Below are 15,436 nucleotides of genomic sequence, written 5' to 3'. Positions count from 1 at the left end.
ATACTACTATGGACCCTGTATCCGGTTCAAGAAAAGAAAACCTAATTCGATATCAACACATGCCGAATGCAGGGGCAGTGCTGCCGAAGATAACTTTGATCCCTATCTAAGGTTTGGTAGGGGGAAACCTCCGAGCTCCAACGAAGCAAGCTAAATACCTTGTGCCCTTCCTTATACGAGAACAAAACGAAAACGAGAACGCGGACTAAACGGACGGAGATGACGTCATTTAAATATGGAGTCACGCGGAGGTCCCATGGGTCCACGGCCGAAAGAGAGCTTAACTTCGTTGCTACCATGACATGCATGCAGGGCAGAAGAAGCAGGCATTTGCATTTGCATCTGCACTCACTTTGCGATGTGGATGGGGATGTGGATGGGAGCGGGCACGAGATAAGTCCGCGGAAGGTTGCAAGAAGTACTCAGCGAGCGGAGGTCTCGCACGTATGGTCCAACACGGCCAACGAGACATTGACGAGAGATCATGTGGATTCATATTTGAATAAAGAAGCATGTTTATCATAAGAGATCGATCAAATCATCAGTAAGGGTTTATAGTAATCTACAACTTAGACAAGGAGATCAAGATGATCATACAAAAAATATCAAAATGGCACACTCAACATATGAAAAATTTACCATGGAGGAGCGATGTACAAGGAATGAGGGGTACAGCTGTTTGAGGTGGAGTGTCAGCATGAAGTAGAGAACGAGTGCCGTTCGAGTAGATTTTAGGTAATTAATCGTTCGCCAGCTGAGCCGAAAGGTTGTCTAAGCCTCAGTCGATCCTCTTCTACTACCGTCACCCGTCATGGTCGGACTCCTGGGCATGAGCGGCGTTCTCTCCCCTTCCTCTTGACTCGCATTATCGCTCAACTGGACTCGATTGCCGCTCCCCAAGCCCAATCCTATTCCATGGCCATATCCATACAGTCGTTCGCGAGCAGATCGGAATAGACTAGTCCAAGATCTGGGTCGTTCTTCTCCTTCCCCTGTCTCTTGATTCAGATACGTTGCTCCCTGTTGATTCAGAGGCGTATATCCCGCCGCGGTTGTGGTTGTTTCGGTAGGATTGGACACGGGGGTGATGGTTGATCCTTTGGCGTTGACTCCCGCGGGCAAGGTAACGTCGGCTCGGCACGTAGGGCACTATGGGAGATCATATGTGTTAGTTATTAAAATCACTGACCCACACAAGACCGATGGAATCGTGGCAGATATAGATGCCTGCCATCTGGTGATCCAGACAACATGATGATGGCCAGTCCTGGACAGCAATTTTCCGAAAGAAAGGTCGTGACCAGAATCCAGCGGCCAGCGGAGAAAATAGTGTATCGAGTCATCAGACTCACCAGCTTGCGCCATTTCATCAACCACTCATCACATTCCTCTTTATGGAAAACATGTCCGCACGGCAATATCCTCACTACGTCTCCTCGGCTAAAAGAGTCCATGCAGATCGCACATTCATCTTTGGAGAAGTACTGTCTCTTCACGCGCTGTTTCCTCTTGTTTGATCCTTCCGCAATCACCGGAGAGCTGTTAGGCGGAGCGGACAGAGGATCGGGTATATCGATCGAGATCGCTGGTGGAGTTCGCACTTCCGATGGGGATATAGGGGGTGGCGGCTGAGGCTGTGCGTGCGCCGATACGCTTTGGTGCTGAAGGACGCTTGCTGGAGTCGGTGTAGGCGTGGAAGAAGATCCGACGGCTGAATTATCATTGTCCAATTGATGGAGTTGGGACTGGGGCTGAGGCTGGGGTATGGCAATTGATGATTTGGGAGAAGGTGATCTAGAGGGATGTGAATGCAGAGACTGGTCGGCTGAGGAATCGTCTTTCTCCCATACGATGTCTGGCGTCCATATTCGTTCGGGAAGTGAGAGGACGATCATTGGTGGAGCTCTGTCTTTCTCCCTTTGGCTGCGAAGAGCGTCAGCCCAACAATGTCAGCAAAAATCGATAGATCAGCAAGGTATGATATGATCTGAGGTCGATAGGTCGAGACAGGTCTCTGAAATGCGATTGGAGATGTGACTTACCGAGCTACTCTGATCCGATGAACGGCGATGGTCGCAAGCAGGAACAGACTAGGCATCAACAGCGCAAACGAAAGCAAGCTGGTCAAAGCCCTATGCGATTGAATCAGTACTCTAACGAGATGGTACTGTATGGGCTGGAGATGACTCACCCAGACTCGTCTGATCCTTGACTCAAATCTACCCATAAACCTTCCCTTTCTTGCATCCCCGAAGAAGTATGGTTCGCCAGCAGATCTTTCAAGGCGAGGTAAGATGCCCTAGAGACAAAGACGGAGGGTATGAAGATCGTCTCTGTGTCTTCTGTCGAGGGAAGACAGGCAAGTAATTTGTATCAGCTTGAGCTCTCATGTTCAAGACTACTTCTTTATTGATTAGTGAAGGGTGTTGCACTGGAGTGTTGGTCGATGTCAATAGTGTGCTTGCAGTGATTGCGGTTGATGGATAGAGCTCGAGGCAGATTACAGCGCATTTGACTTAGCTTCACCTAACTTACCAGGACTGAACATAGTAATCAACCCCTCCCTCTTCCTTCCCTCCTGATCACTTTCACCCCTATGCGAGATGGTATCGCCCACAATGACCGCGTGGACCCCTCGATCTTGAGCCGCCCGTACTTTAGTCGCGAAATCACAACCGCCCCTTTCGACCAGTACTATCCTGTTGCTCTCCCCCTTTCCGGGCGGCTGAGGCGGTCGGGGAAGACTGTGTGAGGGGAGACAGGCGTATTGCGGATTCTGGTTAGGCGATGTTTCTGGTAAATGAGGTAATTTTTCGAAAGGCGTCAAAAACCCTGATAGGGGTAGGTTGTTCTGCATTTGTTGAGGTGAAGGGAAAGCTGCTGGACGATGAGGGAGGGTCAAGTTGCGATTGGCTGAGGAAGGAGGTAGCTGTGAGGATGTAGATGATATACGGTACAGAGTGGCAAGAAGAGATTAGTTGACCTGCCTCCGCTTGTCCTGTTGATGATGATGGTGAGGGAGGGAGAGATGTATGAATGGAAGAGAGAGAGAGACCAAGCTGAAACGTACGTGGACAACGACTTCCCCTTCTCCGCCCATGGATAACCAACGAGATAACCATCCTTGACCTTCGCCTGTACCTGACCCTGCTCGAGGGAGAGTGAGAGGTACTTGGCCCAGATCGAATTCCAGCGTATGATATTCACTCCATCTTTGTTCCGAGCCATTTACACTTGGCTGAGTGTTGATTGAGTCTGAAGGAGGTATTACCAGAGCGGAGATCAATAGAGTGTGAATCAGAAGTACCCATAGATGGGTGGTCCTGAAGAGGGATAACATCCCTGTAGGCTGATTAACGAGCCCGCTTTTCGATCGTCGTTCTTCGTTTTCGTTGACTTGAATGAGCTGCCCTTAGTCGTGAAGTATACTAAGTCGCCGTGATGCTGAACAGCGATAATGGTGATAGACTGATGATCAGGTGATGAAGGTTGATTAATCAAAGGTAGCGAGTCGTCTAGAGGAATATTTGTGTTGGTCACACAATCACATAATCGCATAATCGTCATTCTTCTTAACCGATACGCGCAATCCTCTTACACGCCACCCAACCATGCAATTGACGGAATAACACTCGCTTGACCAGGCGGCTGCTATACAGCAATCCGATGCAATGCAAGGCATAGGGAGAGCATGATGAAACCCATGGAAATGCATATCCACATGCTCGCAAACGCGAAGTAGCAGAAGAAATAGACCCTAATCTAGCCATACCCAACCCATATTTCCGTCACTGCAATCTAGCAATTATTGTCGGTCTACATGTGCGGATAACAATATTAGCGTTGATCCTGCAAAAGAATCTGAAACACGCAAAGAATGAGACTCACAAAGGTGTCTCTTGAGTACCTTGGCGATGATGTCGGTATCGGGGAAAGCCATGTGCTCGAGGGATTCAGAGTACTAAAGCCAGAACAATGATTGATCAGCCGTGAGCAGATTGACGCAAGACACGAGCGCCTTTATAACGCTGGCAAGATGAGGATCTGCAAGATATGGTCGGATAGAGGAGAGCGTCGAGATGTAACTCACAGGAGTAGGTACATCAGCACCGGTGACTCTCTCAGGTGGGGCGTCGAGGAAGTCGAATGCTGGGGATTCGCAGATCTGAGCGATGATCTCAGAACCAACACCGAAGGCTATATAAGAAAGGCACAAACAAACATTTCAGCTTCGACAATACCGACGACGTGGTTGCGGAAGAATGTATGATTATAAGACTTCAGGAAGGAGAAAAGGGAAGAAAGGAAGAATGACTGACCAGGGAAACCACCCTCGACAGTGACCAAGTGGTTGGTCTTCTTGACACTCTTGATGATCGTGTCGATATCCAACGGTCTGATAGATCGAAGGTTGATAACTTCCACCTTGATACCTTCATTCTTTTCGAGGAGTTCAGCGGCCTCAAGCGAGTGAGTGACCATCTTAGAGTGGGTGACCACTGTCACGTCCGATCCTTCCTTCTCAACCTTGGCTTTACCGATCGGTAACAAGAAGTCCTCGGAGAGTTCTTCCTTGGTGACTGGGAACGAAACACCGTACAACAATTCGTTCTCGAGGAAACATACCTGTAGAATAAATTTGTCAGTTCCTTTACCCCACTGTTTAGATGGCCCAAATGCATGTACAGAAACAAGGGGAACCTCGGCGGGATCGGAGAAGATATGGGATTGGACCACTCACAGGGTTAGGATCTCTAATGGCAGCCTTCAACAGACCCCTACAATCGGCAGCTGACCAAGGGGAGATGACCTTCAAACCTGGGACGGAACCGTACCAGGCCGAGTAATCTTGTGAGTGTTGAGCAGCTACACCAGCAGCGGCACCGTTGGGACCTCTGAAAGTGACTGGACAAGGCACGTTTCCTCCGGACATGTAGTAGGTTTTACCTCCCGAGTTGACGATTTGGTCGATGGCTTGCATCGCGAAGTTCCAGGTCACTACGAGGTTGCAGGAATTTGTCAGTCGTCAGTGGTCCCTAGAGATAATGAGAGAAGAGTGGGGAGTGTGGGGTGGAGACGAACGAATACTCACTGAATTCACAGACCGGTCGAAGACCTGCTAAAGCAGCACCGACGGCCATACCGGCGAAACCAGATTCGGTAATTGGGGTCTGGACGATTGAATCATCATGGCATCGTCAGCGGTAGCACTACGATGCGCATGTCATTACCTTGTGTGTGACTCTGGATCGAAGATACGCGATGTGTAGTATAGTCTATACTGAACGAGAGACACAACGCGATGGCAACTCACATCAATCACTCGATCTTCTCCGAATTTATCCAATAAACCCTTGGTGATCTTATAAGCACCGTTATATCTAGCCACTTCTTCTCCCATGACGAAGACGGTCTCATCCCTGTTCATCTCTTCCTCCATCGCCGAGTTGAGTGCTTCTCTGACGGTCTGCGAATAGCGTGCGTGCATTATCATTCATCAGCATACACGTCTTGTCCAACCTTGTTTGACTGGTATTATCCGGGTATTATTTTCTCGCTTAAATTCGATCCAAAAACTATTTGAACAGAGCACCATTTGTGAAACTGGACTCACCATCTGTTGAGCACCTTCATCACTACTTGCCAATCGTCTTTGCTCGGCACCGACCAACCACTTGGGTTCAGATCGCGAAACCCTAGCTAAAGGCGTAGTAAGGAGGGCATTTCGACCAACGAGCTTTGAAGCGGCGGAACTGGTCGTCGATGAGCTTGAAAGGGCTCGAGCAGAAACGGTGGCTGGTCGGAGGACTTTGGAGACTGCTCGGGAGGCCATCTTGATCTTTTGAGGGTTTTGAGTGAGGGTGATGAAGAAGGATGATATCAGGAGTTTAAGAGATTGTTGATGGTTTCGAAATTACAATTACCATACCACTCAACCACGCTTCCCCAGCAAAACACTCCTATGCATGGGCTATCCGAGATTTCACCCCCGAGCCGAGAATAGGCATCAATTTAGCCGTCAATCACTTGAATATCTTTTCATCCCATTTATTATCATTTAATCCTAAATCGAATTATGAATATTCAGAGTGGAGGTGATTCACCGATACACTCGCATATCTTCGACGTAGAGCATATTCCAATGATACAATACCTACTTAGTATAGCCAAAGCATATCCACCGCCCACCACAACAATGCTCATACTGCCCCCACTGTGGGATGCTTGTCCAAGGTGTCAAAATGTGGCTCGCCAGGTGATTCGAGGGAATCTGTCAATCGCTCGCTTGTACTCAGCAAAAACCGTCGATGAACATGACCCGGACACCGACTATTCCTCTGTCGAGTCTTTCGGGGATATGGCCGGCGAGCTGAAACGCAGGAAACGCAAAGCGGACTCCAAAAGGCGGCAGTATGTGAGTGGACACACGTGCACCCTACTCAAGGGACGTAACGCAGAATGAGCAATTGAATGCCATGATTCTTGTACAATTAGGGAAACACCTTTGTCGATCATATACTGGTCACTGTCCGAGGCGGAAAAGGCGGCTCCGGCGCCGCCGCCCTCCAAGCTACTCTCAAAGGATCTGGGCCATCAGCTCCTTGCGGCGGAAATGGTGGTTCTGGAGGTTCAGTCTACCTCACAACCTCGCCATCTCTATCATCGTTGACCACCCTCAAGAAGCGCGTTGTTGGCGGTCAAGGGTCCAGCGGATCCGGCGCCCACAAACATGGTAAACGCGGAGACGACGTTCTGATTACTGTTCCGGTCGGTACCATCGTCCGGGAGATCCGCCGTGAGGGGGAAGAAGAGCGCACGATCCGCGAAGAGATTGATCTGGGTTTAGACGAGGATGAAAAAAGGATGCGGAAATGGAAACGATGGATCATTTCTCATCCTTCTGCAGGAGGTGAAGTTTCCCTTGAAGAATATCAAGGCGCCGAAACTCTCTTAAAGAAAGAAGGAAGGTGGAAAATCCAAACTCCCTCTTTCGAACAACAACCCGCTATAGAACTGGATATCAGTGAAGCGCTTAGAGAACCGATATTACTGGCGAAAGGAGGTCTAGGAGGACTGGGCAACCCGTTCTTCGATTCGCCCAGAATAGCAAGTAGGGGTTTTATGCCACCGATCCAGACTTTCGAGTTTGAGTTGAAGCTCTTAGCGGATGTAGGATTAGTAGGACTCCCGAATGTGGGGAAATCGACGCTGTTAAGAGGTCTGACGGGGAAGAAAGCTGAAATTGCGAATTATCAATTCACGACCCTCAACCCCCAGATTGGGGTAGTGAGAGTATATGAGGATGGGAGGTGGTCAGGTGAATTAGAGGGTGGTTCGGAAATCCAAGAGAGTCTGGTGGAACGGGAAATTGAAGATCTTAGCAGAACACTGGGCGAAGAGTTTCCCAACACTAAAATCCAAAAAGGAACAAGTGTTAGAAACGGTAATGTAGAGAGAATACGATTTACGCTATCGGATAATCCAGGACTACTACCTCAAGCATCGGAGAATGTGGGATTAGGACATTCGTTCTTACGTTCAATCGAAAGATCACCCGTTTTAGTATATGTATTGGACCTGTCTAAGCCGTCACCAGCGGAAGACTTGTTGGTGCTCAAGAACGAATTGGAGAGCTATCAAGAGGGGTTGAGCGATCGGGCGAATATTGTAGTACTTAATAAAGCGGATCAAGTGGAAGAGCGGGTAGGTAAAGAGCGAATCAAAGAGATTGAGGATGTAGTAGGCGAGACGAGTGATATAATTACATTGAGCGGGAAATACAATTTGGGGATCAGGAGGTTAGTGGATCTGTTAGTGGAAAAAGTGGAGATGGCTCGCGAAGTTGCAAAACGTGAAAAGGAGGAAAAGGAACGTGAGGAGCTGATGAAGAGTCAGAGTGGGAATAAGGGATATTCGTTTGGTATGAGACGGTTGGAAGTGTAAGTATTTGTGGTACGTGATGAAACTTGGGTTTGTGCTTGGGAGGTCATCGTCGAGAGCCATGAAATATGGACGTGACCAGGTAGATAAAAAGGGATTGGCTTTGAGAGGTTTAAAACTACCTTGCACCATTCATATCCACTTGTAAAGTGTCATAGCATTGTTGTATCAATATCACAGGAAACATGCGAAACAAACACATGTCGACCAGATTCTTCTGGAATACGGTTGACGTGGGCAGTGTGACCCGACCCAAGCTAATCGGACCAATCAGCAGTAGACCACTTATTCACGACGATCATCCTGTCATAACGTACTCCTCTTATATCACGCACATCTCTTGATCCGTCGAAAATCGGATCCGATCGTTTGAACCGATGCCGACTCTGATGCCGCTTGAGCACAACTTGCATGAAAATGCTAGGGAGTCTAGACCATCAGATGGTATCCTACGTATCAAAGGGAACATGGGGATCAATCAACTCGACACCACACCATCAACGCCTTCGAGTACGACCAAAGGCATACCCCTTTCCTTGGTCCCGCTCCTCACTGATCCTTACTCTGGCCTTTCGACATCCTTAGCCTGTCTGGCCCATGAAGGGAATAGTATAATTTCTCGAGTTTGGTACGGCATACAGTAGCGTGATAGCGTTCAATGGCTGACCCAGAAAGATACCCCAAAACGTGTTTATCGTGTTCAATTGTGGTATGGTTTGGTATGGTATGGCACGGCCCTCTTTCGGAGGTATATTTTATATTTGATGTAAGCCTATGCGGAGCCGCATACCGCATACCCGCGTACGAGTATTTTCATTAGCCGCAATAGTCCAAATTGATCTTGGATTTGATTTTGATCCGGTTAATTTGATCAGCGCACAAAGCTCAAATACACAAAGCTCAAAGCACAAAGCACATTTAAAAGCACATAGCTCGTAGCTCAAAGTAATCTATCAAACTTGACTACGGATCAAGACTATCTACCTAACGATCTCATAGCTGTGTGGATACCATCAAAGTGGGTGGAGAGTATTCTCAATCGGCTAAGAAGCAAGAAGACGAGGTACGAAAAATATATAAGAAACTCCAACCACCCCAGCATATCATCCTGCTTCTACTTCAGAGATAGTAGTCCGACCATAGAAACAGATTCATTAAGTTGAAGAAGACTTCGTTCATTCATCTCAGGCTATCATCTTAGAAACTTCCAAAGCCAACACTGTCTAGCTAAGATGTCCCCCCACCCAACGACGTTAATCCCCTATGCTGAGCGCATCAAGGCCCACACCAACCCGACAGCGATCAAGATCCTGCAGATCATGGATAGGAAGAAGACCAACTTGGCCGTCTCTGTAGATGTGTCTACGGCGGCTGAGGCTTTGGAGGTGGTCAGAAGGGTCGGAGCTAGTGTCTGTATGGTGAAAGTGGGTCAAACTCTCACGCACTCTTTCGATTATCGATTATCAAGTCCCTCTTCGGTCAATGCTACTTCGTCTACAAGATGACCGTCTCCGCCTTGTTCTCTCACCAATACCATCACTCCTGACTGCTGACTGCTGACTGCTGACCGCTGACCGCTAACTCCTGCTGAGTACTACTACAGACCCACGTAGATATCTTCGAAGACTTCACGCCTGCCTTCACGGAAGAACTGGTCAGACTCTCGAAGAAGTTAGACTTTGTCATTTTCGAAGATAGGAAGTTTGCTGATATTGGTGAGTCTGCTTTCTGCGTTTTGCGTCCCTCTCATTATGCTCCTTCCCTTCCCATGACCTCGATCGTCCTTCAAGACCATTCATTTTCCTAATTTATTGTTCACAAAGATTTAAAAATATATGCCACTCTATTCTCCTCTTGTTTGAGACATTGACATCACGATCATCATCATCATTCTTTCTGCGCCCTACGCCAACCCCACCCGACTTGCTTCCTTGTGAAGCCCACTCGTATTGTATGGTATCCCACCTCCTTCGTCTTTGTTCCCCCTTCGCACCCAGTCTATCGAAATTGATGCTGACTCTACGCTTTCTTTATAGGAAACACCGTCTCCCTCCAATACTCTTCGGGGGTACACAAAATCGCCTCCTGGTCCGATCTCACCAACGCCCACTCCGTCCCTGGACCCGGAATCATCGCTGGTCTATCTAAGATCGGCCAACCCCTCGGACGGGGTCTGCTCCTCCTCGCTGAAATGTCTTCTAAAGGCTCCCTGGCTGTGGGCGGGTACACAGAAGAGACTTTCAAGATGGCGCAAGAAGCAGGGAGAGAGTTTGTCATTGGGTTTATAGCTCAAAACCGTGTGGATAAGGCGGAGTTATTGAAAGAGAAAGAAGGGGAAAGAGAAGATTATTTGATCATGTCCCCCGGAGTAGGGTTGGCGGCTAAAGGAGATTCATTAGGACAACAATACAGGACTCCGAGGGAGTGCGTGGTGGATAGTGGAGCGGATGTGATCATTGTTGGCCGAGGGATATATGGGGTCTCAGGAGGTGAGGCAGCGGTAAGGGATGAGGCGGAGAGGTACAGAAAGGCGGGTTGGGAAGCTTATGAAGAGCGATTGAAATTGGCAAAACAGTAAACGAGGAGTCAATGTAGCATTGTTTGAGAAGAGGTGTGAGGGACGAATGTGGGTATGGGATGTGGGATGTGGGCTGTGGGACTCGGTCGGAGAGAAGATGTGGTTTCACAGACAAATACAAAAGAGAAGAGGTACTCGTAGTTCCCTTCCTCCCTCGGGACCTCGGGAGAAAGAGTATATTGTACGTGTCAAAAGTCAATGGAAGAAGGAATGACGAAAAAGCAAATAGAATGATTCGTAGAAAAGCAATATGTCGTGTAGATAGATCACTCCAGTACGAAAAGTAAAAACCATGAATGTCATTCGTGCATACTAAGAACAAGAAGGGCGGAAGATCATCTCCTGGCTCATACGTATACTCATGATCATGAGAAAAATATACATGCCATGATGCATTTATCGTGTCATACAGTCTGAATGGAAGATAACATACTCGAACTCATAATTGTCTCTCAAGTTTCAATCCCAGTTCAACTTTGAACAGGTCGCTGGCTTCTCCTCAAGATCATGCAGGTTCTTTTTCACGTCATGCTAGGGAATTAAGCCCGTGGTTCGGTGTCCAGAAGGAAGGGAAGATAAATTCAAATCGGCGATCAATCTGAGTCGATATCAATCACATCATCTCCGTCATCCTCGGACCCATCTCCACCATCAAACATGAAATCATCCTCATCCAGCATCGTAGCATCTATCACTTCTTGTCTTGAGTGCGTTCGAGCTTCCTCTTTCTCCTCCAGTTTCGGTCTTTTGTTTGAAGTCGATAAAGTATTTCCATTGCCCAATTTAGCCCATTTATCTTCTGCTGCAGCCTCAGCTTCAGCTTTACCATCTGCTTTCTCTTTACCTTTTACGGTCGTTGTAGATGGAGGTGGTGGAGAGGGTTGACGGAATGGTGATCGAGTTCCTTTCGGAGGTGCTTTCTTCAGCGTTTGACCTGATCCACCGAATGGATGTAAATTCCCATTCCCATTTTTCTCTGCATCTTCCGAAGTGGGTTTGGGTGCTTTCGAGGGATCGTATTCGATATATTTGAAACCGAAGAAGAATTTCCCTTGAGGCAAGACCAGAGCAGCTGGGATCTTGCGGCCGTCGTCTGCTAATGACTCTGGAGTAATTATTCGTGGACCACTAAGAGATGTTCACACATCAGCGTCGTTGTCTTCTCTCTTCGGGGCCAACAATGCAGAACATGACGCGACCAAGGAGCGCAAGGAAAAAGTTGAGGAACGAACAGACACTCACTCATTTCGATTGATCTTTGAACTCTCGTCAACCTGCTCAATTTTCTTGGCCAGACCTTTACCCTTAACTTTCTTCCCGCTCAGACTCTGTCCCACGCCGGTGAAGCTCTCTTTTTGCCCGCCGCTCGAGTCGCCCCCGGATCGATTACTCAGGCTCGTACCTGGTCTACTTGACCCCGCTGACACCGTATGCGTCTCGCTCAAGTCGATCTTGAGCTTATCAGCCATCGTTGGGATTGGTGCAGGTGCCGGTCTGGGGGGTTCGACGTAGCCGACTGGAGTTTCGAAATCGACTTCTAAATCTGTATCTATGACCGAAATCCCGCCTGAAGCAGGTTCGCCCGAGACGGCATAAGTCTCCATGATCAGGAATTCGAAAATGAGGGAGTTGTAGGTGATTTCGATGATATCGTTCTTGGTTAGTACCGAGTAAAAACGCAGGGCCGATTCGAGACTGTATTGAAACACAATTAGCCAACTGTATTTGGTCGTCTCCGCCAGTCTATGAACACATGACAAATAGGACGGTCTATTGTTGATTGAATCGACTTACACTGCTTTGGCATCGGACACTTGCAAGAAATCCGTCGACTGAGCTTGTATTTTGACCATCTTTCCTTTTGGCAATTTTGCACCCGTTAATCGGATCGGATCCCCTTCAGTCAGATTGAGAGTCTTCATCATCTGTACAGCCACGAGCATACAGTCAGTCAGCTGTGAACGTCCTGACATACGATACAACTGACCCAAGCGGGAAGGTGGACGATTCCTTCATCAGCGATGAATTCCAATACACCCGCATGTGTTTGGTGCACGGTCGGATTACGAGGATTGCGAAGTTGGAATGTCCATGGAGACGATATATCCAGGGCGGCTGCAAGATTTCGTTCGAACATCAGCATACGTTCATCCTTCGAGAGTTGAGTATCTTGGAGATTGGTAGTAGACTCCAGATGGGTTATATGAAATATACATACTGAGTTTGGCTAAAGCTCCAGGAGGCATAATGACTACCAAACCAATCAGTCAGCTAAATATCCAAGGTACACTGGTACGTGACTCACTTTTACCACCATACATCAATTCTGGACGTTCTCTCCCTCCCATGACAGCGACAGAGTATGCCTTATAATATTCATCGAATGCGCTATATGGGTAAAGCTGACCTCAGCTTGATCCATCACCACGAGAATTGAAGAAGGAGGGACATACGAGGGAGGAGGAGCTCTGAATGAATATCTTCCCATACCGCCCATTCCTCCCATGAGCTGGCTCAAGAGTGCGCTAGGTCCAGCAGGGGGACCGCCCCTTCCTCCGCCTCCGAGTACAGGCGGAGTCGCGTAATCGTATTCCTCTATGAGTGAATCAACATCAGTGCTGGACAAGGTGGCAAGATCGAGTAAAGATAAACATACCGTCTGAGTCATCGTATCCGTGATTCATCTTGGCTTACTCGGTTCAGTGTACTGGTGCTAGCTCAGAGCTAAATGATGGATAATCGGTGCCGGACGTGATACAGACTGTAGCGTATCAATTGGGTGTAAGATAGAGGAAGCTCAAGGTGATCGTCAAGCTGAGGTGTCGTTGTGATTATGGGATCACGTGACTGACGTCAGTTTACGCGTGTCATGCCACGTTGCGTTGTGCGGTTCAGTTTGTTGTTGCCAAGTATAGTTGTGAATTAACACCTCCCTTTGTGTAGAGGTATGCACGACTCGTCGCAAGCTGGGAAACCACAAGTTCATGGACAATAAGGATACCAGAGTAATCTGAACGGGAAAGAAGTTAGAAGCGGATCCGAATCGACCGAGTTGATTGTCCTGATGGAGCGGAACCTCAAGTCGAAATGTCAAACCCCTACCTACCCATGACTCCGGGCTCCTCATCATCGAACACCCCTAATTTATCATTCGCACCTTCAAGCTCCTTCAACCCGTACTCGAAAAATACACCAGATGGGCCAATAACAAGATCCCGAACGTTGTTCTACCTCAGTGTGAGGGACTCATCTTCTACGTATAGTAGTAAAGCTCGTAAATCGGATAGACAGTATGGCGATACGGTGGATATCGGAGATGATGAAGAGCAGATTGGGTTGATAGGTGATTCTTCTGGTCTACCAGGGAAAGGGCTGCCTCCGAAATGGTACGTCTGAACTCGCTCGGTGCAACCATGTAAATAAAGCTTATTTGATGATATAGGGTTGATCTGAGCGATGAAGTTGAAGAAATCCTCTCGAGAGCTAAAATAAAGAGTGAGTCAAGTCAATCTGCTTCATGCTTTTCCCCACCGCATTATCTTTCAGACTGACCCATGAGTTTGATGTACGGAATGCAGTCTCAGCGTTAGATAAGCTGCATGCCAAGCATGTTTTACCTGGATTTACAGATCGCACAGCGGAAGAAAGGGAGATTGAAAGGCAGACTTCGGATATAACAAGAGTGGGTCAAGCTTCTCTACAACTTCAGACGGCACATCGATCTGTAATTGATCAGGTAGCTTGACTGCTATGGTATGCGCATAGGACTTCCGCCGGTGTACATCACTGATATCTTCAGTCCAACCAACCAATCGAGCGACGAAAGTAGAAATCTTGACTGCTAAGAACGTACAAAGGGGCCTAGCCCAGAAGGTGCAGGACTTATCGGGGATGTTTAGGAAGAAGCAGCGTGTATATATGCAGAGTAAGTCCGAGGAGAATTGTCGAAAGTGCAATAGAACCACAAGCTGATCAGTGGGCTCTGGGTAGAACTGCAAGGACATGCGATTAAGAATAAGGATCTGATGGTTGCGTCCGGGGCTATGACGCTGAAGGGGACTGATCTGCTGGATGAGCTGGAGGAGGATGAGCAAGCAGTGAGCTGGAAATTTACAGTCCCGTGGTACATTCCCCATTTGCAATACTGCTGCAAACCCAGCGAAAACGAGTTCAGAGAAATGTGCGAATGATCATTGAACGGTCACTGATCTTTCCTGATTATTCCACTCAGTCGCACACTCAAATGCAGTCTCAAAGTCAACAACAGTCCACATCGGCAATAGATATCGATATTCAGCAACGGTCCAACGAAATTACGCAGATTGCCTCCTCAATATCAGAGCTGGCCGACCTATTTAGGGATCTGGGTAATTTGGTCGTAGAGCAAGGAACGGTTCTGGATAGTGTGGAGTATAATGTACAAATGACTGCTCGAGAGCTGAAAGGAGCAGAGGAGGAATTGAAGGTTGCTCAGAGGTAAGCCAAATTAATCCTATCAATCGGAATAATCACATATTATATCTCAGAAGTGATCGAGGCTGATGTGGAATGGTAGATATCAAGCCAACACGGGTCGGCGTAAATGTATACTCTTCTTGTTCCTGTGTATTATAGGTCTTATAATTATCTTGATTTACAAACCTCGATCTCATTCATCTTCGACCCCAATCACACCTATCGAATCCTCATCGCCATCTTCGACATACTTAGAAGATATCGTCCCGTCTTATAAATCGATCTTGCAACCATCAGCAGCCAGCACTTCAGCCTCGAAGATGCATGGCCATCCTCATGGACCGCCATTAGCTAAACCACCACCGTTACCTACCAATGACGTGCCGCCTCTGGGCGGGTGGTGATGCTTCCAAACGCTTTCGCGCGACATCAGAGTCATGAAGCTAGGTTGTCTAATTCGCT

The 15,436-nt window shown here is 47.9% G+C and overlaps 6 protein-coding genes across 6 annotated transcripts; 3 read left to right on the top strand and 3 right to left on the bottom strand.

Annotated features, from left to right (window-relative positions):
* Positions 1-771: 771 nt before the first annotated feature.
* I303_108664 (uncharacterized protein) lies at positions 772-3,340 on the bottom strand (the record flags this gene model as incomplete). The annotated part of the gene is made up of 6 exons (XM_018410285.1): positions 772-1,149; positions 1,353-1,923; positions 2,043-2,132; positions 2,192-2,342; positions 2,536-2,929; positions 3,071-3,340. 6 exons carry the CDS (start codon positions 3,338-3,340, stop codon positions 772-774), a joined length of 1,854 nt encoding a protein of 617 aa, XP_018260094.1.
* A 465-nt stretch (positions 3,341-3,805) lies between these two features.
* On the bottom strand, positions 3,806-5,833 carry I303_108663 (uncharacterized protein; the record flags this gene model as incomplete). Its single annotated transcript, XM_018410286.1, has 8 exons — positions 3,806-3,816; positions 3,889-3,961; positions 4,091-4,197; positions 4,320-4,626; positions 4,742-4,998; positions 5,093-5,171; positions 5,315-5,467; positions 5,615-5,833. The coding sequence occupies 8 exons, from the start codon at positions 5,831-5,833 to the stop codon at positions 3,806-3,808; spliced, it is 1,206 nt and encodes a 401-aa protein (XP_018260095.1).
* Positions 5,834-6,196: 363 nt separating this feature from the next.
* On the top strand, positions 6,197-7,944 carry I303_108662 (uncharacterized protein; the record flags this gene model as incomplete). The annotated part of the gene is made up of 2 exons (XM_018410287.1): positions 6,197-6,415; positions 6,496-7,944. The coding sequence occupies 2 exons, from the start codon at positions 6,197-6,199 to the stop codon at positions 7,942-7,944; spliced, it is 1,668 nt and encodes a 555-aa protein (XP_018260096.1).
* A 1,229-nt stretch (positions 7,945-9,173) lies between these two features.
* I303_108661 (orotidine 5'-phosphate decarboxylase) lies at positions 9,174-10,519 on the top strand (the record flags this gene model as incomplete). Its single annotated transcript, XM_018410288.1, has 3 exons — positions 9,174-9,365; positions 9,545-9,656; positions 9,978-10,519. The coding sequence occupies 3 exons, from the start codon at positions 9,174-9,176 to the stop codon at positions 10,517-10,519; spliced, it is 846 nt and encodes a 281-aa protein (XP_018260097.1).
* Positions 10,520-11,112: 593 nt separating this feature from the next.
* Positions 11,113-13,203, bottom strand: I303_108660 (uncharacterized protein; the record flags this gene model as incomplete). Its single annotated transcript, XM_018410289.1, has 8 exons — positions 11,113-11,647; positions 11,762-12,214; positions 12,314-12,444; positions 12,507-12,634; positions 12,738-12,770; positions 12,825-12,907; positions 12,973-13,114; positions 13,176-13,203. The coding sequence occupies 8 exons, from the start codon at positions 13,201-13,203 to the stop codon at positions 11,113-11,115; spliced, it is 1,533 nt and encodes a 510-aa protein (XP_018260098.1).
* Positions 13,204-13,606: 403 nt separating this feature from the next.
* Positions 13,607-15,378, top strand: I303_108659 (uncharacterized protein; the record flags this gene model as incomplete). Its single annotated transcript, XM_018410290.1, has 7 exons — positions 13,607-13,905; positions 13,962-14,014; positions 14,098-14,201; positions 14,285-14,444; positions 14,510-14,616; positions 14,751-14,995; positions 15,075-15,378. The coding sequence occupies 7 exons, from the start codon at positions 13,607-13,609 to the stop codon at positions 15,376-15,378; spliced, it is 1,272 nt and encodes a 423-aa protein (XP_018260099.1).
* Between the last annotated feature and the right edge of the window lie 58 nt (positions 15,379-15,436).

This window comes from Kwoniella dejecticola, chromosome 11 (assembly GCF_000512565.2).
Source record: "Kwoniella dejecticola CBS 10117 chromosome 11, complete sequence".
NCBI lineage: Eukaryota > Fungi > Basidiomycota > Tremellomycetes > Tremellales > Cryptococcaceae > Kwoniella > Kwoniella dejecticola.
The sequence above is the reverse complement of the archived record's forward strand: the minus strand, read 5'-3'. Positions and strand labels throughout refer to the sequence as shown.